Source organism: Lepus europaeus, chromosome 8 (assembly GCF_033115175.1).
Source record: "Lepus europaeus isolate LE1 chromosome 8, mLepTim1.pri, whole genome shotgun sequence".
Lineage (NCBI taxonomy): Eukaryota > Metazoa > Chordata > Mammalia > Lagomorpha > Leporidae > Lepus > Lepus europaeus.
Genome location: NC_084834.1, coordinates 13,947,537 through 13,971,230, shown reverse-complemented (window position 1 = coordinate 13,971,230; position 23,694 = coordinate 13,947,537). Strand labels below are relative to the sequence as shown.

At 41.3% G+C, this 23,694-nt stretch overlaps 1 protein-coding gene across 5 annotated transcripts in view; it reads right to left on the bottom strand.

Moving 5' to 3' along the window:
• Positions 1-19,965, bottom strand: part of LOC133765477 (testican-3-like) — a 477,867-nt gene extending 457,902 nt beyond the window's left edge. For 4 of the 5 annotated variants that reach the window (XM_062199040.1, XM_062199038.1, XM_062199041.1 and 1 more), the window contains exon 1: positions 19,801-19,965. In XM_062199040.1, the coding sequence (XP_062055024.1) occupies positions 19,801-19,965 (165 nt within the window). Of the gene's footprint in view, positions 1-19,791 lie in introns of all 5 variants that reach the window. The other variant, XM_062199039.1, reaches the window with a different exon arrangement.
• Positions 19,966-23,694: the final 3,729 nt, after the last annotated feature.

Genomic DNA, 23,694 nt, shown 5'->3' with positions numbered 1-23,694 from the left:
GGGAGTGAACCAGTGGATGGATGATTTCTCTTTCTGTCTCTCCCATTTCTCTCTGTAATTCTGTCTTTCAAATAAATAATAAATCTTTTTTAAAAAAAAATCAGTTTAAGGCCGGCGCCGCAGCTCACTAGGCTAATCCTCTGCCTTGCGGCGCCGGCACACCGGGTTCTAGTCCCGGTCGGGGCACCGATCCTGTCCCGGTTGCCCCTCTTCCAGGCCAGCTCTCTGCTGTGGCCAGGGAGTGCAGTGGAGGATGGTCCAAGTCCTTGGGCCCTGCACCCCATGGGAGACCAGGAGAAGCACCTGGCTCCTGCCATCGGATCAGCGCGGTGCGGCCATTGGAGGGTGAACCAACGGCAAAAGGAAGACCTTTCGCTCTGTCTCTCTCTCACTGTCCACTCTGCCTGTCAAAAAAAAAAAAAAATCAGTTTACAACTTAAAATTATTACTACATTTGTGAAATTAATTAAATGCAATTCTGTGTTATATGGAGTCACTGTCATAAAGACCTACCATAATTTATTCAAGCATTATAATTATGTTAATAATTATATGAGGATATTAAATATTTATTCTGTTTCATTCATGTTCACTAAAGGTAGGCAGTGAAAAAAATTCTAAGTTACATTATTAAATAACTCTCTCAAAAACATAGGAACATTAAATATTAAGCAGAACATCTCTATTTTATTGTGACTTTTTTATAGTATCAGTTGATACTAAGTGCTAAACAAAAAGCGGAGCTGTAGATTGAAATGCAAACTACTGCCAGAAATATTTATTTAAGCATAATGAAAGAACAGAAATCTCGTTTTCCTCATGATCAATTTCAGTAACAATCAAAACATAACTGCTTTCATATGACTAAATTGAGCTACCTTAAATTATTAAGGTCAGATTCGTAAATCACAAGAAATGATGCATTTAATTTTTGGATCTTTGAAGTACTACAAAAGAGCATTAAGTATAAAATGTCATATGACAATGTTTATAAGCAGTCACCATAAAAATTGGTAAACTTCAAGGTAGCATTCCATGGTAGATTTGGTCATCTTCTGCATTGTAACAAGATGGTGTGATTTAAATATCTTAATTTTTCACTATGATGAAAATTGAAACACTCTAATCTTATACTTGTAAAATGCTATGGTAATATTCAAGCAATTGGAGTATACGATTTGATCTCAAATTATGTTCTCAAAGGCCTCATTTCTGCTTTTGATTTTATGAGTATAGATGTACTGTCCATTAAATTGGCTGAGGCTTCCTTCCAAGTAGTAACTTTAGAAAATGTTTTAAGAAATAGAAAGTATAACAGGATGAAATCATCCAATAAATAGCAGGTTTCTGGTATTGTATTTGTTGTTCCTACTGCATTATACAGTTGAATAAAATATCAACAAATAGTAGTTGTCATTACCCTTTAAAAATAAGTTCAATCCATATCATGGATTATAACTCCATCTGTCTGACTTTAGTATTCTAAGTTCTCCAAACTGAGAGTATAACAATATAAGATTACAAGGATAAAAGAAGAAAAAGGTTTTGTGATGAATTATGAATTCAATGGCATTTGCAATAATCAAAATCTGTATTTTGCTTAATTCATATGGTAAAACTTCAAGCTATGTAATATATCTCGGATAAACTGTGTCTTTATTGAAAGATTTTATTTATTTTATTTGAGAGTAGAGTTACAGACAGTGAGAGGGAAGGAGAGAGAGAAAGGTCTTCCTTCCATTGGTTCACTCCCCAAATGGCTGCAATGGCTGGAGCTGTGCCAACCCGAAGCCAGAAGCTAGGTGCTTCTTCCGGTCTCCCACATGGGCGCAGGGACCCAAGGACTTGGACCATATTCTGCTGCTTTCCCAGGCCACAACAGAGAGCTGGATTTGAAGTGGAGCAGCTGGGATTAGAACCGGCACCCATATGGGATGCCTGCACCGCAGACGGAGGATTAACCTACTGTGCCCCTATGATGTCCCCAAACTGTGTCTTTTTAATAGGTGTTTCCCAAATGATTATTCTTGACATTAAATAAGTATGTTTTATTGTGAAATCAAGTTAGAGTTACCTTTCAGCAGATCATCTTTCAGAAAGTCTATAAATTTCATTTTTCTCTAATATTATCAGAGAATAAATAAATCATTTGAGTTTTAATAGTAGGTCATCAATGGTGCTTCTTACTTAAGACTCTCATTTTTAGAAAGTTTGAAGGTAGACAAAGATAGGCAGTGACAACCCTTTCTCTGCCTGTGAAAGATTGCCTGGGGGTGGCTAATGTCTGTGATGACTTGTGGCAGAAATCCAGCAGCCTACCGTTGACATTTTTATAGTAATTATAGATCAGGAGTTGGCTGCTTGGAAGAGCAAAAATGTGTCACATATGACATGGCAAATTTTTGTTAATATTTTTTCTTTTCTATTAACCACAGTTCAAACTTGGTGGCAAAAGAAATAATGTTCTTGTAAATTAGCTGAGCATTTAATTGCAAAATCAGATATCTCAGAAAGATGGTCTGAAATTGGAAATGAACATATGTTCCTTAACTGACATGCTCAATGAAAACCCTAAGGGAAAATAAGATTAAATGTTGTGCAATCAGCTAATAGTGTTAACCTGAGTTTTGATATCTCTGTCAAGACCAGGGATAGACATTTGGCACGGTAGTTTAGATGCTGCTTGTGTAGCCTTCATCCCACACTGGAGGGCCTCTGTTTCCCAATTCCAGTTCCCTACTCATGTGCACTCTGGGAGACAACAGGTGATGGCTCAAATACTGGGATTCCTGTACCCACTTGGAAAACCCAGACTGAGTTCTAGGCTCCTGCCTTCCACCGGACACAACCCCAGCTGTTGTGGGCATTTGGGGAGTCAAACAGTGGATAGATGTATTTGTGTGTGTGTGTGTGTGTCTCAGTCTGTCTCTTCCTCCCTCCCTCCAGCATTCAAATAAAATGAAAATAAACAGCAAAATTATGCCAACTCCACATGTAATCAGAAAAGAACCAGTCACATCCCTGTTCACTCATCTGTACATGAACTTGCTTGGTGAGTGTTCCTGCTGCACTCAGACGCTGGAAACAACTCAGTAATCCCCAGAACAGATGCAAACACATGGAGACTGAACTACATGCTCCTGAATGAACAGTGTATTATTGAAGAAATCAAAAGAGAAAACAAAAAAATTACTGGAAACAAATGAAGATGACAATATATGATATGTCATATTTGACAGGATGATATATCAAAACTTACAGGATACAGCAAAAACAGTAATAAGAGGGAAGTATACAGAAACTGGTGCCTACATCAAGAAATTGGAAAGATACCCAAATAAATAAGCTATCAATGCATCTCAAGGACCTAGAAAAACAACAGAAAACCAAACCTATAACTAGTAGGAGAAAAGAAATAATTAAATTAGAGACGAAATAAATAAAAGTGAAACAAAAAATTATAAAACATCAGCAAAATGAATAGCTGTTTTTTTGAAAAAATAGACAAAATTGACACACCATTGTCCCAACTAACCAAAAAAAGAGGGTAAGGACCCAAATCAATAAAATTAGAGATGAAAAAGGAAATGTAACAACAGACACCACAGAAATAAAAAGAATCATTAGAAATTACTACAAAGAGCTGCATGCTCAGAAAACCTAGAAGAAATAGATTCCCAGACACATACAACCCACCTAAATTGAGTCATGAAGACACAGAAAACCAAAACAGATCAATAACAAAGACAAAAATTGAATAAGTAATAAAGACCCTCCTTGCAAAGAAAAGTCCAGGACCAGATGGCCTCACCACCCCAATTCTTCTCAAGCTATTCAAAACAATTGAAATGGAGGGAATACTCTCAAACTGCTTCTATGAAGCCAGCATCACCTTATTCCTAAACCTTAAAAAGATATAACAGAGAAAGAGAACTACAGACCCATTTTCCTAATGAACATAGATGCAAAAATCCTCAACAAAATACTAGCCAATCGAATCCAACAACATATCAGAATGATCATTTACCTGGACCAAGTTGGATTTATCCCTGGTATGCAAGAGATGGTTCAGCATTCAAAACTCAATCAATATGATACATCACATTAACTAACTGAGGAATGACAAAATGTATTATCATCCCAATAGATGCAGAGAAAGCGTCTGACAAAATACAACACCCTTTCATGATGAAAACTCTAAGCAAATTGGGTATAGAAGGAACAATCCTGATCAGAATCAAGGCAATTTATGACAAACCCACAGCCAGAGTCCTATTGAATGGGGGAAAAGTTGGAGCATTCCCACTGAGTTCTGGAATCAGACAAAGATGCCCACTCTTACCACTGCTACTCAACATAGTCCTGGAAATTTTAGCCAGAGCCATTAGGCAAGAAAAGAAATCAAAGGGATACAAATTGGAAAGGAGGAAGCCAAACTATCCCTATTTGCTGGTGACATGATTCTATACATAGGGGATCCAAGAGACACCACAAATACCATATGCTCTCCCTCATCTGTGATAACTAATAATGCACCTTAAAGATAATATATAGAAGTGAAATTAACACTTAAAGATGCAATGACTTGGAACAGCCCTTGTCTTGACTGTTGAGGAATAGCTTTTTTTTCCATAAAATTTGTTGAAACCTTTACTTAGTATAGAGTTAATCATATGTGTATAAGCTAATTGAAAATAGGATTTATTAAAAAATAAGAATGGGAATAGCAGAGGGACGAGGAAGAGAGATGGGATTATGGGTGGAAGGGTGGCTATGGTGGGGAAAATCACTCAATTCCTAATGTTGTATTATGAAAAGCATGAAGTTTGCATTCTGTAGATAAAAGGTTTCCTGGGGAAAAAAAGAAGATAAAGAAAAAAAGGAGCATAATCCTCTGAGCAAACACAAATGTTTCAAAAAAGCTTCAGGGGTTCAAGGAAAAGAGATGTTGCATTTGACCATGGAAATCATGGCAGGAGTCTTGGGAAAAAGAGAATATGAAATGGGCCATCAAAAATGAGAAATATTAGGGAAGTGATAAATAGTAGGGCCGTGGTCTCTTCCCTTCTGGATGAAGGGCTCATAGTGAGTAAGCCACACAGAGAAAGCAGAAAATGTAGCAAAAATACAGGTAAGCATTCAATTTTATTGGTAAAGCATGCATGACAGAGGGAAGTAAATATGGTTTGGAGGAGGTAGTTAAGGAGTTTTGGATTTGAGGACAGGAAAACTGAATGCTATTTGGTGCTGACATCTGAACAGAAATCTCCTGGAGCTCTCTGTCTGTCACCAGAAAGATCCTGGCTACCAACCAAGGAGCTCACACTGTGGCAGTACCTTGATAAATTTACCACCACCTGGGACCTGGCCTCCAGCCCTGAAGCCTCAGAAAGAAGCCTGGTTCTGACAGCAGAAACAACATGTCAGAACGCCTGGTGCGTGATCTCCCTGAGTCTGAGCTACATGGAAATCAGATGTTTGCTGCAGGAACATAGACTCAGAGACAGGGATTTTTTTTTCTTCTACATGTTACAGAGCACTAGACCAAACTTGGAAGGAACCATTCTCCTTCCTGGGCACCATCAGAGCTTTCTGAGAACTATTTTCTCTGTCTCATTTCAGACTCCTCTGACAGCCCTCCTCCCAGTAGGGGTTACAATATCCTTGGGGCTTACATTAACTCTAACATATTTAGGAGAATATAATCTCCCTTCAATATGCCTATACAAAATATAAGAATAGCCCCACTATGTGCAGGTTACAATTTATCCGACGTAAGGCAATTCTACTCTGGAATTTTTGGAAGGCAGCTTACAGTAGCAATGGGATCAGTACTACTGCATAATAAATTAAAGGGTTACTGGGAAGCCTTGAACAGAGGAGCAACACAGGAGAGCTACACTGTAGGAGAACGATCAATAAGCACTATAGACCTCATTGGCAGGTAAAAGTCTGAAAACACGACGTTCATGGAAAAATGGGAAGATCGTCTAGAAACATGAAGGTCACCAGGAGCATTAAGGTAATTTCTCACAGTCTAAGTGAGGGGCTTGGAAGAGGAAAGGGTCTTGATTTGAAACATACCGCAGAGAAGATCCTGACAAGACTGGCAAGGGCCTGGATTGGGAAAATGGAGGCAGGCAAGGCTCTAAGACAACTTCCATTAGAAATTTCCTAAAATCCCAGGAGCATCAAAAAATCACCACAGCTCCAAGCTACAGCCTCTGTTCCACAGTGATCACTGCCTTGCACAAGGCACCTATATCTATGTTTCAGATTGTCACAGCAAAGCAATGAGTCATCTGAATGGGGTTTTTTTTAAGATTTATTTATTTTATTTGAAAGGCAGAGTTACAGAGGCAGAGAGAGAGAGAGAGAGAGAAAGGTCTTTCTTCCACTAGTTCACTCCCTCAAATGGCTGCCAGTAGCCTAGAGCGTCCTCCAGGTCTCCCACAAGGGAGCAAGAACCCAAGAACCTGGGCCATCTTCCACTGCTTTCCCACGCCATAGAACGCTGGATTGGAAGTGGAGATGCAGGCATTGCAGGTGACAGTTTTTCTGGCTATGCCACAGTGCCGACCTTGAGTCACCTGAATTTTAAAACATGTTTTGTGTATCTAAACATTTTCTGGATAAAGTGATCATAGCTGTCCTTGAGTTCTGAGTTTCTGTACCCCACAATGTTAAAGACTTTTGGCTCAGAAGATTAGCTTTGGAAAAGAGTCAGTTTTATAAATATAGAAACTTTTTTATTAATTATATTGCAGAAGTTAATACTCCTGATTGAATGACAACATTAGGGATAACCTAAAGTAAATTTAAACAGGATCAGAGAGTAGAAATAAACATCTTGTCAAACTAAACATACACATACAAATTGCCTTACTCCAATGGGTCGGTATTTTTAAAACTTGACTAAACAATGTAAGATGAAATTAATGTTGGTTTTTACTTACACTGTATTAATGCATTTGAATTCCAAAAAGAAAATAAAAATTTTAAAGAGATCATTTGAAACTTCTCAACTAGCCATTCATTTACTTTACAAAGCTATTTCAGAAAAATTATAATATATTAAAATATTACAAAATTTGGAAAACATGCTATTTCAAATTTGCATAACACACATTCTATTAGCATATGTTCTTTACACAGTTTATTTTGACTTCTAAGTGTTTAGCCAATGTTTATTTAAGAAAGGATGTGGGAATGGAGATAATTTAAGCCCAGTTCAGAAGCCTGTCCTAAATAGGTATTTTCACATACTCCAGAGCTATAATGTGATACAAATATTGCTATATTTCTGGAAAACTGAAATGCTGAGATTTTTATTGTACTATCTAGGAGAAAGGTATTTATACAACTTCGTTTAAGAAAAATAAAAAGTTAAACCCACAAACTTCAATACACCAGGGTTTTATTCAAACACAAATACAAATAAGAAACATCACAGTCTACCTCAGCAGCACGGAAGTTAAAATGAAATGATTTTATCCAAGACCAATAATTAAAAGCAATTTTAAGCACATTTAGAAATCATAAACTACTTACCACGTATTAAGAGCACTGTACACAAAGAACCTATTGTGAGAATTCAAGACTAGAGTTCAAAGGACACTAAAAGTCATTCAGGAACCCAGCGCAGAGGAAGCTGAGATCAAGAAACCGCTGTCAGCTCAAAAATGATCCTGTGTTCATGGCCAAATAAACGCAGCCTTCAGTGAAGTTCTGACACTTCATGCTACTTTCCTTGCAGGACCAGAGCAGTAGCCACACAAGACACCTGGGCCATGGGTGCTTTTGTCACCACTGAGGCTGATTCAAATCTTTTTCCTGAGCCAAACATCAGTGCACACAGTGCATGTAAATATACGGGCCTCCTTCCAAGAACAAATGCAAGATTTCCAGCAGCCAAAGCCAGGCGGCTTTCAGATACTCAGAGCAAACCAAACAGTTCTCAATTAGATTTCCAGATCTCATTCATTGCCCTATAAACTACTTGTGGTTGTCAGTCTCTTTAAAGATTTGAAGCACTGTATACATCCAATAACTTTTTTTCTCAAATATATTTTAATCTCCAAAGACTAGGTGGGATGTCTTCTCCTACAATATTGATATGCTGTGTAAGTTAAATATGTCATTCTCTATTGACATTTTTCCCATGTTTTAAAAACTTTTACATAGGAAATGCGTAGATTAAAAAGAGAACTCTTTTGTTTCTGATTATAAATAACAATAACACTAACAAGTAGGATTAGCATTTTTGCTTATTCATTTTCATCTTATTTGAAATGCAGAGGGCTTGGCACTGTGACAAAGTAGGTAAAACCACCACCTGTAGTGTCAGCATCCCATATGGGCACCAGTTCAAGACCGAGCTGCTCCACTTCCAACCCAGCTCTCTGCTGTGCCTGGAAAGGCAGTGGAAAATGGCCCAAGTCCTTGGACCCCTGCACCTGTGTGGGAGACCTGGAGGAAGCTCCTGGCTTTGGATCGGTGCAGCTCTGGCCGTTGTGGCCAATTGTGAATTGAACAGTGGATGGAAGACCTCTCTTTCTCTTTCTGCCTCTCCTTCTCTCTGTGTGTAATTCTGACTTTCAAATAAATCAATCTTTTAAAAAAATGCAAAGAAACAGATTTCCCTGGTTCAGTCCTGAAATGTCTGCAGCAGTCTGGGCTGAGCCAGGACTGAGCCAGGAACCAGAACCTCTGTCTGGGGCTAACATGTGGATGACAGTGATCCAAATACTTGGAGACATCATCTGCTGCCTCCCAGGGCGCACATTAGCTGGAAACTGGAAGGGAGGCAGAGTAGCTGGGACACAAACCCGCCACTCTACAATGGAATGTGGGCATCCCAAGAGGTGACTTAACTGCCACACCAAACTTCAGTCCTGGGTTAGCATTTTCATCAACGTGGAGTTCTGGGGACAAAATGCCCAACGTATTGATCTACAAACAAATGTGTACCTTTGCCTAGGATTGCTTTCAAATTTTATATCTTCCGAATGAACCTTCCCAAGTTACCAGCATGGAGTGGGCTTTTAATTCACACAATTTCAGTAAATACAATAGTTCTTCAAACAATAAAGAGTATAAAATCCCAGCCCTATATTTTTATGTCCAAGAAAGGTTTCTCAGGTAATACTAGGTTAATGCTGTTGAAACAATGTTCTAGAAAGCTTTGCCTCAGGGAATGTTCACTTTATATGACTCTGGCTGCCTGAGGGACATTTGAGGAGAATATCAGATGTTGCCAAGGGCACCTCAGACAGCCTTGCTAAAGACTAGAAGGTTTCCTATAATTCCCTACTCTACTCTATGCCATGAAAGGACTATAAATATTCTCATGATATTCCAAAACTGATCCTTCAGCAGATGCTAATACCATGTGCCAAGGCAATTAGCAAGCTCATATTTCAGAATACCCTGCCTAGAGCACCCTGTGTAAATATTTTGAAAGTCACAAAGTAGCTTGGTGATAGGAAAATAAAAGTGAGCTATGATTAAGGAACCATCAAATTACTATTTTTAGGAGCTCTCTATAGTAAGTATATCACCATATTCAGGGAGACATGCCCAGTAACGTTTTATGTATTTGCAGAAAATGAGATTAAGTTGTTACATTTTTGGTCCCTCTTCTTTCAGTCCAGCTAAATGAGTTTGTCCGTATCAACTCACAAAATGCATCTGGAACACTCAGTATAAATGCTGGTTTTCATTTTTGTCAGAGAATATTTCATATAACCACTTATTTCATATCACACTTAGTTTAAAATTTAGCATTAAAAAGTTCAAAATGACGTAGCTTCACTAAGAATAAAATATAGAAATCACTGAATTTTAATTTATTCTATGTTTTCCTTAGTCTGGCAGCTAATTAGTTTTGCTCTTTTGCTACAAAACTCCAAAGCAGTGAATCCATGTTCAATGATTATGCTATTTAATTTCTTAAATGAAATTCTGAATAGAAAGACCTTCCAAATATAAAACATTAGCTATATTCCAACCTACTTTATATATGACAGGACTTCATTTTTCTAAGTCAATAGCATTATATCATGCTTTGATATTCAACATGAAAGAGTAAGTGATCTGCTATATACAGACTAGAAGACTCTCAGAACCCATTCCACACAGATTTCACTTACATTACAGGTGCATGTGATTATATACAATAATAATTTATGAATTCCTAATGTTTATTTGAAGCAAACAATTTCTTTTCCATTTCCAGGTTTTACATGCTTTGAAAATATGTGTGCACATGTGAGTTTGGGTGGGGGTGGAGGGGGCTTAATCTATCAAGCAAAAAAACAAAAGAAATCAACCACAACTGTAGAGGGGCACAATGACACCTGACCAAACAATAGCTAGTGTAAGGACACTTTAATATTCCTTTTAACAGCCATTCCTGTCCAACTAAGATATTTAGCACTGTGCTGAGATGTCACAAAAAGCTCACTAGTATAAATAGCAGTAACATGCTATTACCAGAAGTGGTGTCCCTACAGCAACAAACATTACCCTTTGAGCAGAGTGTGCCTCGTGACTACTGGCCAGTAAGGCAGTCAACCAGGACAGTCAAGTGGAGGCCTTTCATTCTGACTTCAAGATAAACTCATCAAATTACTGGGATTCTGTATTAAAGACAATAAATCCTAATAAACATCCCAAAGCATTATCCACTTCTTGGTCTCACAGATAACAAAGACAGTCGAAGTGATGATTTTGAAAGACCAAATGTCACATTTCAAAAATAGAAAACGGATCTGAGTGGCCAGTAATGACTAACCTAACAGCTGTTAATGAATAAGAAAACACAAATGGGCCGGCACCTAGGCTCAACAGTAAAGTTTTGACACGTATGAAGGAGGATGGAATCAAGGATCTCTCCAAAACAACAAGAGCCAACCAGTGTCATCCACCAGCTCTGCCTGGGATCCAGGCCAGAGACTCGGCATTCAAGCTGCCATTTGTCTCTGATGTCAAGAAACAAAACAGAAAGCACGAGGGCCACACAGCAAGTCTGACAAATCTGACATCTCTAACTGCCCCAGAGATGTGATTGCTAAACAGACTGTTTGCTTTGCTTCCATACCAGGAGCTGCGTGAACCTGCAATGGCATGATCTCTAGCAATATTTCAGTGAACGGGAATTGGCGCATTTGTCCCTTTTCCTTTTCTCAGAGGATGTACAACCTGGGCAGCAAGACAGCATCCCATTCCTTCAGCTCAGGGAAGTGAAAAGTAAATTCTACTTCCCCCCGACCCATCACTACTGACACACAAGGGCATTCTGAAACTCTGACCCCCACACTGAAAGCTGAAAAAGCTTTCACAGAAGATATGCTGGAGGAAACAGGACTGGTCATCAGAGGCAGGCTCTCTCCTGTGATAACCTGTTGGATACTCCTGGGTTCTGACCAACACTTCCTCTTAGAAACCAGCACACCACCACTTGCAACCATACAGAACCCCTAGACTCACGCCCTTAGGTACCAGGCACTCCAATTTTATGCAGGCTGCCTGCCTGTTCAACCTCTCTCATGTGGCTGAGGACAGAGGGCTCACATGAAATTAAGAGGAAAAAACTGAAGGCAAGGCAATTTGCTGACTACAAAAAATGTTATCAGTAGGCATAGGATGGAGGTTGAGAACATCTTCAAGAGATATTTAGATGACTGATGGAGCATGATCAAATATGACAGAACTTCAAAATGTGTGTGGAAAATTGAATTAAAGGATAAATTCATTTTGATACAAAATTTTGAAATCTATGTGTACAAGGCGGTCTTCAGAAAGTCTTTGGGAAATATGTATTATCAAAAAAAAATTTTCATGGATGTCAAAAACAATTTGCACGAAAATTTTCTTTTAATTCCATTTTTCCACAAATGTTTTAAAGTTCCCCTGTAAAGTAGTAGTTTACTACATTATAATTCTCTATATTCTCTCTGCATATATATAATATACAATATAATATATTCTTTATATTTCTTTCCCAGTACCAGGTATTGACTTCTCTCTTTAGGTATTAATCCTTCTCCACCAGCGATTAAATTTTGTTATTTCCCCTTGTGGTTAAGTGTAGACATGGAACTAAATTGAGGACTGGGGGACACAAGTAGAAGTTCTTTGTGACCAGTTCAAGGGCACTTGTAGGGTGAGCTGCCTGCCCTGGACTTTCTCTTAAATGTTTCTTGTTCATAGAAAGGCCATATAGGCACAACCCTGCTGAGGGAGACTTTCAAAGCCCAGGCCTGGACAGCCATCTCTTGTTGGTTGCATGGTTGGGAAAAGACCTCTATCTTAATGAAGGCACTCTGGTTCAAGGCCTCCCTTTTACAGGATCTTCCTCTATCTCTAATATATTGACAACAGGTGAGGCAGAAATGAAAGAATGAAACCTGACTGTGAAATGTCTGGATTCAGGCACACAACCATGAAGGTGCAGGAGCTGAAGAAGAGAGATGAAATATTGGTGTTTGATATCACTTACCAGGCAGCAAAAGGTATGAAAGGTGTGAGAACAACAAAAGTATGCGGCCCCTGAGAAACAATAGGGGAAGGCTTGCATGCACTGGCAGAGGCAGCACCTAAAGGCATCCTATTACCATTGACTGCTGGCCCTTCTCAGATTCAACAGGACAATCTGGGCACAGCAGTTCCATTTGGAACCATTCTGGAACTTAAAGAGCCAAAGTAGTTTAGTCCTTAAATGTTTGTTATAAAAACGAATTTTTATTTAAATTATACATCTAAGCTGAAGGTGGTCAGAACTAGAATTGGTGAATGGATGACCACCCAGTTCTAAAAGCACTGAATACCACGTTCCTTCATTGAATATATATATATTCTCATTTTTTAAAACTATTTATTTTATTTATTTGAAAGAGAGACAGAGCTAGAGACAGAGAGGTCTTCCATCCGCTGGTTCATTCTCCAAATGGCCACAACAGCCGGAATTGTGCCGATCGATCCAAAGCCAGGAGCCAGAAGCTTCTTCCAGGTCTCCCATGCGGGTACAGGGGCCTAAGGACTTGGGCCATCTTCTACTGCTTTCCCAGGCCATAGCAGAGGGCTGGATCAGAAGAGGAGCAGCCAGGTCTCGAACCAGCGCCCATATGGGATGCCAGCACTTCAGGTCAGTGCTTTAATCTGCTGTGCCACAGCGGCAGCCCCTATTTTCTAATACAAGTTTCCAGCTAGTTATTGTGCTAATGCTAGATAAACTGTTGTATGGAGCAAAGGGAGACTACAACCTATAGCCATAGGGAGCTCACAGCTGCATGGGTGTCTCCAACTCTATAAACCGGCAGACAGAAAGATGAAAGGAATTTCATAAACAGGAAAAGACATGTAAATAGTTAGGAACTTAGAAGGGTCAGATGGTATGTGTTGAAGATTCAATGATGAGCCTATAAAAACACGTACACACTATACAGTTCTGACCCAGAGTACGCAAACATGAAAAAATAAGAGGTAAAATGTCACTCCAAGTCAGAACCATGAGATCTAAAAGCTTCCAACCCAGGAGTCTTACCCAGCAGTCAGAGTAGGCTCATAAATGCTTTACCACAGTACACAGCGTTCCTCTAGAATATCCAACTGCAAAGTTTAAGGATATAATCCAATCCCAGACAAGGTGATTTCCTGTAAGAAGCAGGAAAGCACACAGGCCACACTCACAGAAAGTATGATGCAGAAAACCCAACGAGGGATGCGGGAGGGAACTCTAACACATCATAACGTTCTAGGTGATGGGGTGGCATTTGCTTTATACTTAGTATATTAAGTCTAATAACTATAATACACATACGAGCATACTACAAAGGTGATATTTTCGAGAGTTGATGCAAAATCTTTATAATTTGTTGTCAGATTTTTTCACAACCCTTTTGAAGCCCCTGGTATATAATGTCTGTAGTATAACATATGCATGTCTTGATATTCAGATTATTTCACCTGTTAGCTATTGGAAGACACACACATGTATACATGCGTACTTCAAAATGTTCGTGGAAAAATGAATTGAAAAAGTTTATTGGGTGAAAAAACTTCTAAAACACAGTCATCTATGGGAACTTCAAAAAGTTCATGGAAATTGCCTACTATGAAAAACCTATGTGTTGATCTCAATTTCTTTCTACCAAAATAAACTTATCTTTCAATGAATTTCAAAATACCCCCATACAAGTACATTTATGCATACATCTACAAATACAGAAATGTACATATATATGACATAAACATGCAGAGAATAATTTATTTCTCAATATACTTCGCTGCACTTTTCTACTAATTCACTAGAAGTTATGAGAGCTGGGGAGTTAAAAAGATTGCCTGCTTTCCTATCATTTCAGTGATGCTGAGCCCACAGCAAATTCCCTACCCTTTGTATTCAGTTCAAACACCCTGGTGGAGTCTCATAATGTGATACCACCACTCCCAAGCTTCTCTCTCCAGAAACTATCAAATAAGGGTACATCCTCTGACCTGGCTTCCTTCGTGATGGGATACCTGACGTGACCAAGCCAATCTTCAATCTGACAAGCGAGCATGGCAGTGGTGATAATGGCAGGGTAAAGAAATAGGAAAGCAGAGGTTATATGGCAATCATAGCTAAAGTAGGACCCAGACAACAAGGTATGCTTCAGGCTGCTGCAAATGGCTAGCTCTTGGCACTGTGGGTACTCGCTGGTGCCACAACTGTCAGACTATTACTTGACTTCAGAAGTCAACTGTCTCTCACTTGATTAAATTTCCTGATTTAAACAACATGAATAGCAGTCCCATATAAACGCTATTTCATTCTATATTCTCACTTGCTGTGACCTGCAAATACACACATTATCAGGGACTTTTAAATTATTCAAGTAAAATGAGTATTAAGAAAACGGTATGCATGGATTTCAATTTTTGCACAAAAATCAATGTATCTTCTAATTCTCTTTTCCACGAACTTTTCGAAGCACCTTGGGATAGTCAACAACTTGTTCAGTACTAGGCACTTGGTGTATTATCATCAACAAAGCAAAAGAGGAATAGGCATTTGCCCTAGCACCTGAGACACGGGCATCCCACATCAGAGTGTCTGGGTTTAATTCCAGGCTCTGGCTCCCAACTCCAGCTTCCTGTCATTTCGGCTCCTGGCAGGCAGATGATAGCTCAAGTGATTGGCTTCCTGTCAACTACAGAGGAGACCTGGATTCAGTTGGTGGCTACTACCTTCAACCTCAGCTCAGCCCCAGCCCTTGTGGATATCTGAAAAGTGAATCAGCAGATGGGAGCTCCCTCTCTCACAAATTAATAAAGCAATAGAAAGAAAGAAAAACACTGATGTTAAGGCAGTGAATTAAATATTAAGAATTTCCAAGAAAAGCCTATAATCTCAACTATGATAAAACATAATTACCACGGTTAGAAAAGTTCCTTGACAAGAAATGCTGATAGTGTGCATTTTCTTAAGAATGAGTATCCATTATTAGGATTAGAAAATAGAAACTGCTACAGAAAATAGCAGTTACTTTGTTAAACTTATCCAAATTATTAATAATCCTCTAATTTTATGTTTGGCACATATTCTTTGCAGAGTAAAAGAGTGAACTATGCTGCCACCTGTTAAGGTAGCATAAGGGAGAATTCTACAGTGCTCAGGGTATGACTACTACTCAAGAAATACGATCAGGCTGCATCATCAACCTTAAACAATACTGAGAACATTCTTTGAAGATTCTCCTGGTTTGAATTTTAATGTCTTAGAAAGCAATAGAGTGCTGTCCTTGCAGTAGGCATGGAGACCAATTGTTTTATTTACTTTCCAACCACAGTAAAAGTTAATAGACTCTCAGCAGCCTTCAGTCCTCTGTGGAGTGACAGGAAATGTCCCTCTCTATCAGCCATTATTATCCCTTAAATGACCTGTACCCTCAGGAACCTGAATTCAGATGAAAACAGCACAGAGAAAGAAAAAAGGAAGTTAAGAAAGGTTTACTTCTATTCAATTCAGTTTAAAACAGGTTTACTCACTACTGCTCAAATCAAGCATTTTTGAAAAGGCCTCTAGTAACTTGACTTTCTGTTTTACTACGTTATACACATTCTTTAGCTTACATTAAGGTTAAATTTTGCAAGTTAAATTGTAGGGCTTTATTAGTGCTTTCAATATATCTAAAGAGCACTAAAAATCGCTTAGGGAATAAATGTAAATTGAAGCTGATTGAGGGTTTTGCAACAATAATGGCAACCATTTTTTAAAACCAAGTTCAAATGAGCCCCAGGTACTTTAATTGAAAAAAAGAAATCTAATGCAGAACTATTTGAATTTCAACTTACTGCCACAATCCTGATTTTATTTCATGATTTATTAAAAATCAGCCTGACCATCATCGCTCCTTTTGCTAGCACTTTATGTGAGAGTATTGCTTCCAACACACAGTGTTTAAGGGTGTCCCCTATTCTACTTATTCTGCTATTCTTAATTACTACTTGTACCTCAGGAAAGTAAAAAATATATAAGAATAAGACTGATGACAGCATTACATCATGCAGTACCAATTAATTCATCGGCTTCCAAATTCTCTACTCATTTATTACATGATAGAGGATATGGTTTAATAGAGTTTATAAAATATAAATGTTGGAAATATGTAATATATGAGCCATCTGAGGTAATGATTCAGGTTCCTCAAAATGATGATGGTTTCCAATTCTAAGACATACGCAAGAGTGAGATGAGACAGTCCTTCACTCTTATCCTTGGAGAAGGCAGTAGTACTCTCATAATTCTCCCACTGAGGAATCACAAGTTCTTGGTTTTAAGACAACTTTACAAGAGCTAGAATCACAGAAAGTAGCACACAACGAGTGTTATCTGCTCAACAGATCCCAATTGTTGACAAGGCTTTTTTGGATTTATCTTAAAAATCATATCATTATAGCTTGAAAATAACATGCTGGCTCTACCTCCTGGACTTCTTTTTCAAGGTGCTGATTTCTCTATATTTTCAGATTAAGTCAAATGCTATTAAAACATGGAGATTAAAATCTCAACTAGAATTTGGGAGATGAAAAGCTTTACTACAATCTTTACACAAATAACCAAGTATATTAGTAATTTTCCTAAGGATAAAAACTATGTCTATGTAATATATATAGTTATACGTTGTGCATTTTGAAGAAAAACTAAAGTTAACTTTTTATTCAATGAACGGTTCTAGTATGGAGTGGTGAAAATTATTTGAAGTTTCTTCTATGTCAATACTTATTGTAGACTTGTGTTTGATTTTACTGTTTCTCTGTGATTTGTTCTGAGAAAACTGAAGAAATAAGACATTAGCAGCGGTAATTTCTAAGTCCACCATGTCTCACCTCACACTTCCTATCTTTGTTCCTAAAGATTTCTTATAAATGAACAGATTTATATATCTACATCGCATATAAAATATACCATATTTTAAAAAATCATTCTATCAAAATAAGAATGAGTTGCATTAACAAGTAACATTCAAGAGACTTTTCAAATAGAAATCAAAAGAAGGGACAATTCAAACTTGCATGTAATCAAAAAACAAAAGGTAAGTACTAATTTCAGGATTCATTATGCTGAAGCATCTTCCAAAGCTTTGATTTCTAAATGAAAGTAGCTATTCTTTTTTTAATGGAACAAGACCAAGCAAAAGTACTTCAGTTAAACTGTTTCTCAGAGAGGTTCAGATTTCCTTGTTTCTTTGCCTTCATACAGACGGAGTACATAAATCCATTATTTTAGGTAAATGCTCAGGTTTAGCATTTCAAGGCAGTTTCTCAGGCAATACAGTCTATTTTCAATCATTTGGTTTGATCTAAAAAAGGAACGAAAAGATAAACAACATCCTGGAAGGTACACAAAAAATTATGAAGCTAATGACTCTGGGATAGATTCTGTATCAATTACTCGGTGTTGGGATTTAAGAAGCCAGGCTCTCAGCATGCATTCTATCATATTAATAATAAACAACAGGTGGCTCAAGGGGGGAAATGATAGCACTGCATTTCTCCACCACCTCCAGAGTCATCTTCATAAAATGAAATGGTCTTACTGAAACGGCAACGCTGAGAACCGAGATAAGCGTTTCAAATAAATCATTTTTATAGTCACATATATTGCAGATATTTCAAAACGTGTTTGCTTAAAGTGTCTCATAAGTCCTTTATTTACATTTGCATACAATTTTCCCCAGACATCACTTAAGACTATCTGAAAATATGAGTGCTGTAACAACCCACTAGTCTGTCTCTATACAGTTTGGCTGCACAAACTGTAGAGTACTAAGTTCTGCAGTAAACAACTCAACTTTTCTCAATACTTTAAACCAAACAAATTCACAAACTGCCCAAGTGTGGACCGGTCACTCTTAATAATTCAACAAAGTAACTGAAGCAATGTAAGAGAATACTAGCACATTAAAATCTTAAAGTATGTTTTCAAGAAGAAAGCCCAAAGTTCCCTTTTAAAAGAAATTTCAACAGCCAAGAAATAAAAAAAAAAAAAACTTGAAATTTGAAATATTGTTCTAATACTGACAAAATTTTCAATGTTCCCCCCGCCCCTGAGGGCATGCTGAACATATTCTCTCCAGGTTTATACATATCTCACTCTCTAGCTTTTTTGTAAATATATATATATATACATATATATATACATATATTAATATACATTCAAAACAAACGCCTAAGAGTTTTTTCTTTATAAGAGCATCCATTTAGCAATAAAACTACACTCTGCTTTGTTTCTAAGACAGAGCCCTCATTCAGTATTTCATCATTGTTCATCCTGGGTGCCCACGCACCAACCAGCTGCACCTACACTTAAAGTCAAAATGACCATTTTCTGCGGATTCCCTCTCCCAGGCTGGGCTCCTCGGCTACTTCCTGGCCCAGTGCAGGGCTGGGGGACCGGGGGAGCCCCGAGGAAAAGGACCCCAAGTCAGTCGCGGGGGAGCCGGGGCGGAGGAGAGAAGTTAAGGCGCGCGGGGCCCCGCAGCGGGACCCCTCGGGAGACCCCCGCCAGCGCCGCGGTCAGGCCTGCGGGTGTCCCTCGGAGGGGCTGGGACCTCCAGCCCAGCGCGTCCAGGGGACCCGCGCTGCCCGCACCGGCCGCCAGGCTCCAAGCTGAGGGGCAGGCTGTGGGGGCCGAGGGGCTGCGACGTCGCGGGCCCCCCGGCGGGGTCCGCACACCCCCGGACGGAGCGCCCCGGTGCTGGGGCTGTGTGCGGGAAAAGCCCCCCGTTTAACCCTTTCCTGGCCGACCCCCGCCCCACCTGCCAGCTTCCCCTTAGGAATGAGCCCGGGTTCCAGAGCCTGGCGAACGGGTTCTGGATGACTCGGACCGGATGGGCGATTTGTACGGCGAGAGGGGGCAGTGCAACTTCTGCCGACCGACCGGTGCGGACTGACCGCCTTCCCACCCCGGGGAGACGGGCGTCCGTCACCCCTACATCTCGCTCGCTCCCAGCGCCCAAGCTCGGGTCCCTCACTGGACCACTCAGTGCACGGCGGGGATGGACCCCGGTGACTTTCGGCGCATCCGTGGCGTTTACCGGGCCCAGGAATCGCACTCAAAAGTTGGGAAGGTGCAGCCCGCACTTCGCACGCCTCGGGGGGCCGCGGAGGGGCGCGCGGCCGCTGCGGGGGCCTGGGCGCCCACCCACCCACCCAGCCAGCCCGGCCCCGCTCCTCCCGAGCGCACTCCCCCACCCCAGCCGTGCCCGGGGACGGGGGTCGTGGCGGCGGGGAGAGGGGGCGCGCAGCACTCACGTCTCGGAATTTGTTCCACTGTCCGACTTCCTTGTCATACTGCGAGATGGTGGTGAGCCATTGTTTATCATCCAGAAAATTCCCGCCGTCCGGACGCCCCCCGGCCGCAGCCTGACTGCACCAAGCGGCTGCACACACGCACAGCACGGCGGACACCTTGAGCATCTGGGAGAGGAGACACGAGCGGGCGCGGGGGGCCGGGGTCAGAGGAGGGGTGCGGGCGCCGCTGGAAAGCACGCAGCCCGCACCGCGGGGGAGCAGGCGAGCGGGGTCTGAGGGTGGCCGGGGGTCGTGGGGGGCCCCCTCCCTCCCCGCGGACCGCACACCCACGCGCGAGCACGCACGGTCGGGGGGACGCAGCCCCGCGCCGGCAGGCGGCCGCCTCCCCGCACCTCACCTTGCGGCGAGCCGGGACTGCGCTCGCAGCCTCCCGCTGGAAATGCAGGCGGGCGCCGCTGCCCTCCGGAGCCGCCTCCCGCCGGCCACTCCGCGCCCCGCGCCCCGCGCGCTCCGCAACCGCCTCCCCCCGCGCGCCGCGCCCGCGCCGACGCCCCGCGCTTCCCCCGCGCCCGCCCCCGCCTCCCCGCCCGCTGCAGCCCCGGCCTCGGGGCGTCGCCGGGCGCGCGCGGGTGCGGGAGCTCCCGGCTCGGATCCTCGGGGCGCCCTGCGGAGCCGCGCGGGCTGCCCGCTGAGGGGACGGCGGCGCCCAGCGCACCCCGCCGCCCCGATGGCTGCCCCTACCGTGCAGGTGCGAGCGAGGAAAGGTAGGAAGTGGGAAAGCTGAGGCGAACTCGGCGTCACCGAGCCGGCATCCCCGCGACTCGCTCTCCTGTCAGCCTGCGCCGAGCTCTGCCCCGAACGCTAGGCCACACGTAGGCGCTTGGGAGCCGTGCTTAATTTCAGGAAATTCAAAGTTGGCCCTGAACTTCTGGATGGCCGAGCAGGAGCCTAGACGGTTGGAGGGATTTGGGGTTTGGGTTTTTTTGTTCCGTGGCGAGTGCATCTGACGTTCTAGAACCTGACTCAAGGCTGCACAAGCCTCCGTGTCTCCCCTGGGAGAGATAAGCAGACCATTTGCAGCCCTTGAACGCTAACTTGACACGACACGACCCCCCCCCCCCCCCTTTTTGATAACATAGTTAGTTTTCCCTGCCTTCTCTACACCCTCCCAGTAAGCCAGAAGGAAACCAGTCATCAGTTCCCTGTGAGGAGAGCGCGGCCAAGACTCTCCTGGTACTTCGAGTTTTAGGGCAAAGTGAATATCCCATGTAAACCCAGAGGTTTCTGCAAGCTGGAACACTGCAATACTGTTATGAATCTCGAGTGGACTTAATAGATTTTTCAGGCAAAACTACGTCTCCCAAAGCTAAGAACTTCACAGGTTTCCTGTAGCTTCCAAACTTCAGGAGCTACTTGGGGCCAGCGCCGTGGCTCAACAGGCTAATCCTCTGCCTACAGCGCTGAAACCCTGGCTTCTAGTCCCGGTCCGGGCGCCGGATTCTGTCCTGGTTGCCCCTCTTCCAGTCCAGCTCTCTGCTGTGGCCCAGGAGTGCAGTGGAGGATGGCCCAAGTGCTTAGGCCCTGCACCAGCATGGGAGACCAGGAGAAGCACCTGGCTCCTGCCTTCGGTTCAGCGCGGTGCCCGGCAGCCATTGGAGGGTGAACCAAGGGCAAAAGGAAGACCATTCTCTCTGTCTCTCTCTCACCTCTCTCACTGTCCACTCTGCCTGTCAAAAAAAAAAAAAAAAAAAAAACCTACTCCGATGGCACCAATACCGTCTACTCCCGTGTTCTATGAGGTGACATTTGTCAAAATATGTTAAAATAGCAAACGCAATGGGTAATATTAATTTCAAGTTCCGCATCCAGGATGTTTAAAAGTGTAGCATATATGATAGGAAAGAAATGGCTATTTCAACTCAGAAAAAAAGTGTTTTCCTCAACTTTCCTACTTCTCTTCTGATGAGTTATAGAAAGAAAAAAAAAGTCACACAATCTATAGCAGAAACCCACAGAAGCCCTGGTTGACAGAAATATACACAAGATAACTGTCAGGACACTAAATGTGTAAATTCTCCAAGAACATTTATATTAGCTTGGTCACAGAGCTGTGCTGTGTATGTTAGCATCTTTGAGGTCTTGCTTTGTACCTCATTAAGATAATAATAGGTCACCCTCAGCTATCACTGCTACTGCTGCCCTGGCCCTACCTGTTTAGCCCACTCTTGCCTCTCTACCCCAATATTTGACAAAGTCCTTTGTTCTCAATTCAATAAGAATAGTTTGTCATATCTTAAAATCTTATTATTTTATCATTTAAAGCCAAAATGGAAAGCGTAGACATTGTTTCTTAGGTGAAACCCTAATGCATGGAGGAAGTCAGTACTTCTTAAATTAAAAATAAGCCTCTAACTTGTATAACCTACCTTCGAGAAGAGGTATGCTATTTGCCATGAAATACTTGATAAGGAACGATGCTTTCACACACACCCTCTTCAGCATCCATTATGTATTTTAGCATAAATATATGATGCCATCTAAGACTAACATTCACTTTGAGGATTATGGAAGCACATATATTTATGTTTATATTCTCTTCCACCAAATCATTGATGCGCTTACTTCCAAGATTTATGGAAAATGAAAGTTATTTGGAGGCAGAATTTTTGGAAGCATTCATAGTTTTTTTTTTTTACCTTATGCATTTTCCATAAGCTTTTAGAAGACCCTTCTTATTTCATTGCTTTCTCTGACTTGCTTATAGACTCTTTTCACATCTGACTTTCTCTAACAACTTCCAATAAGGCAGCTCCATGTGGACTCCTGCTAAGTGTAAAAACTTGTTTTTGAAGAACAAATAACAATTATTGTATGAATCTTGTGGGGGTGGGGAAGCATCTCATAGAGCATTAAACTCCAGATCTGGTAGTAGATAAGATTTACAAGCAAATCACATATATTAAATTCTGAAGCAAAAAGAGGTAGGCTGAGCCTGTTTCCTTTGAGGTTTTGTGGCTTTGGGATGGTCCAGGTCATCCTCCACTAATCCTCAGGCCTCTCCTACCAAAGCATCACCTCTGTCTAGGCAAAGTGACTGGGAATGTGGGTAGAGATAGTGAAAGTCCTAAGTGTAGTGTTGGGGTGCTACTGATCACAGGGAAATCTTCCTGCATGTTTCTCTATGTGATCTAATGGGTCTTCAAAGACCCTGTCTTGAACATTTAAATGGTGCTCAGAGAATTGACACTTGGGATAATTAACACCTTGGTTATGAGTTACCACTTCTGTGGGAACCAATTGAAAGCTTACTAGCAGCAAAACACAGCAAGGCACAATAGGAGGAGAGGAATAACATGAGAGGTAAAACTTGGCAGGGTTAGAAATGTTATCTCTGTAGGTGATTCCCAGTTGTACTTACAGCCAGTATAGGAAACTGGAGATGTAAAAAATGTAAAAAGAAAAGAAATAGTAAGAAAAAAAGTCCCAGAAAGTAGAATATGGTATGTCAGGGGAAGGCCGTAGAATAAGATCCTGGCACCATAAAAGTAAGTGGCAGGTTTAGACCTTGATCTTGTGTATCTGATCATGCTTAGCAAAATTAGAACTCACCGCAGGACACAAGTCTTCAGGTTCCCAGCCCCTTCTCTGTCGCTTCTATCATCTTATGCAGAAATCATGGTTTGTACACACTTGAACTAGCCGATACTGGGGCCACTGTGAGCTTGAACTTTACCTCTGTATTTATTTCTTTATCCTTTTAACTCTTAATCTGGTAAACATTTAGGCAGTCCATAACTATCTATAATTGAATATGTGCAAGTCACTTTTGGTAGGAACTTTTTAATTAAGTCCATTTCTTCTCTAGACTCTTTGCTCTTCATTTTCAGATTTGCC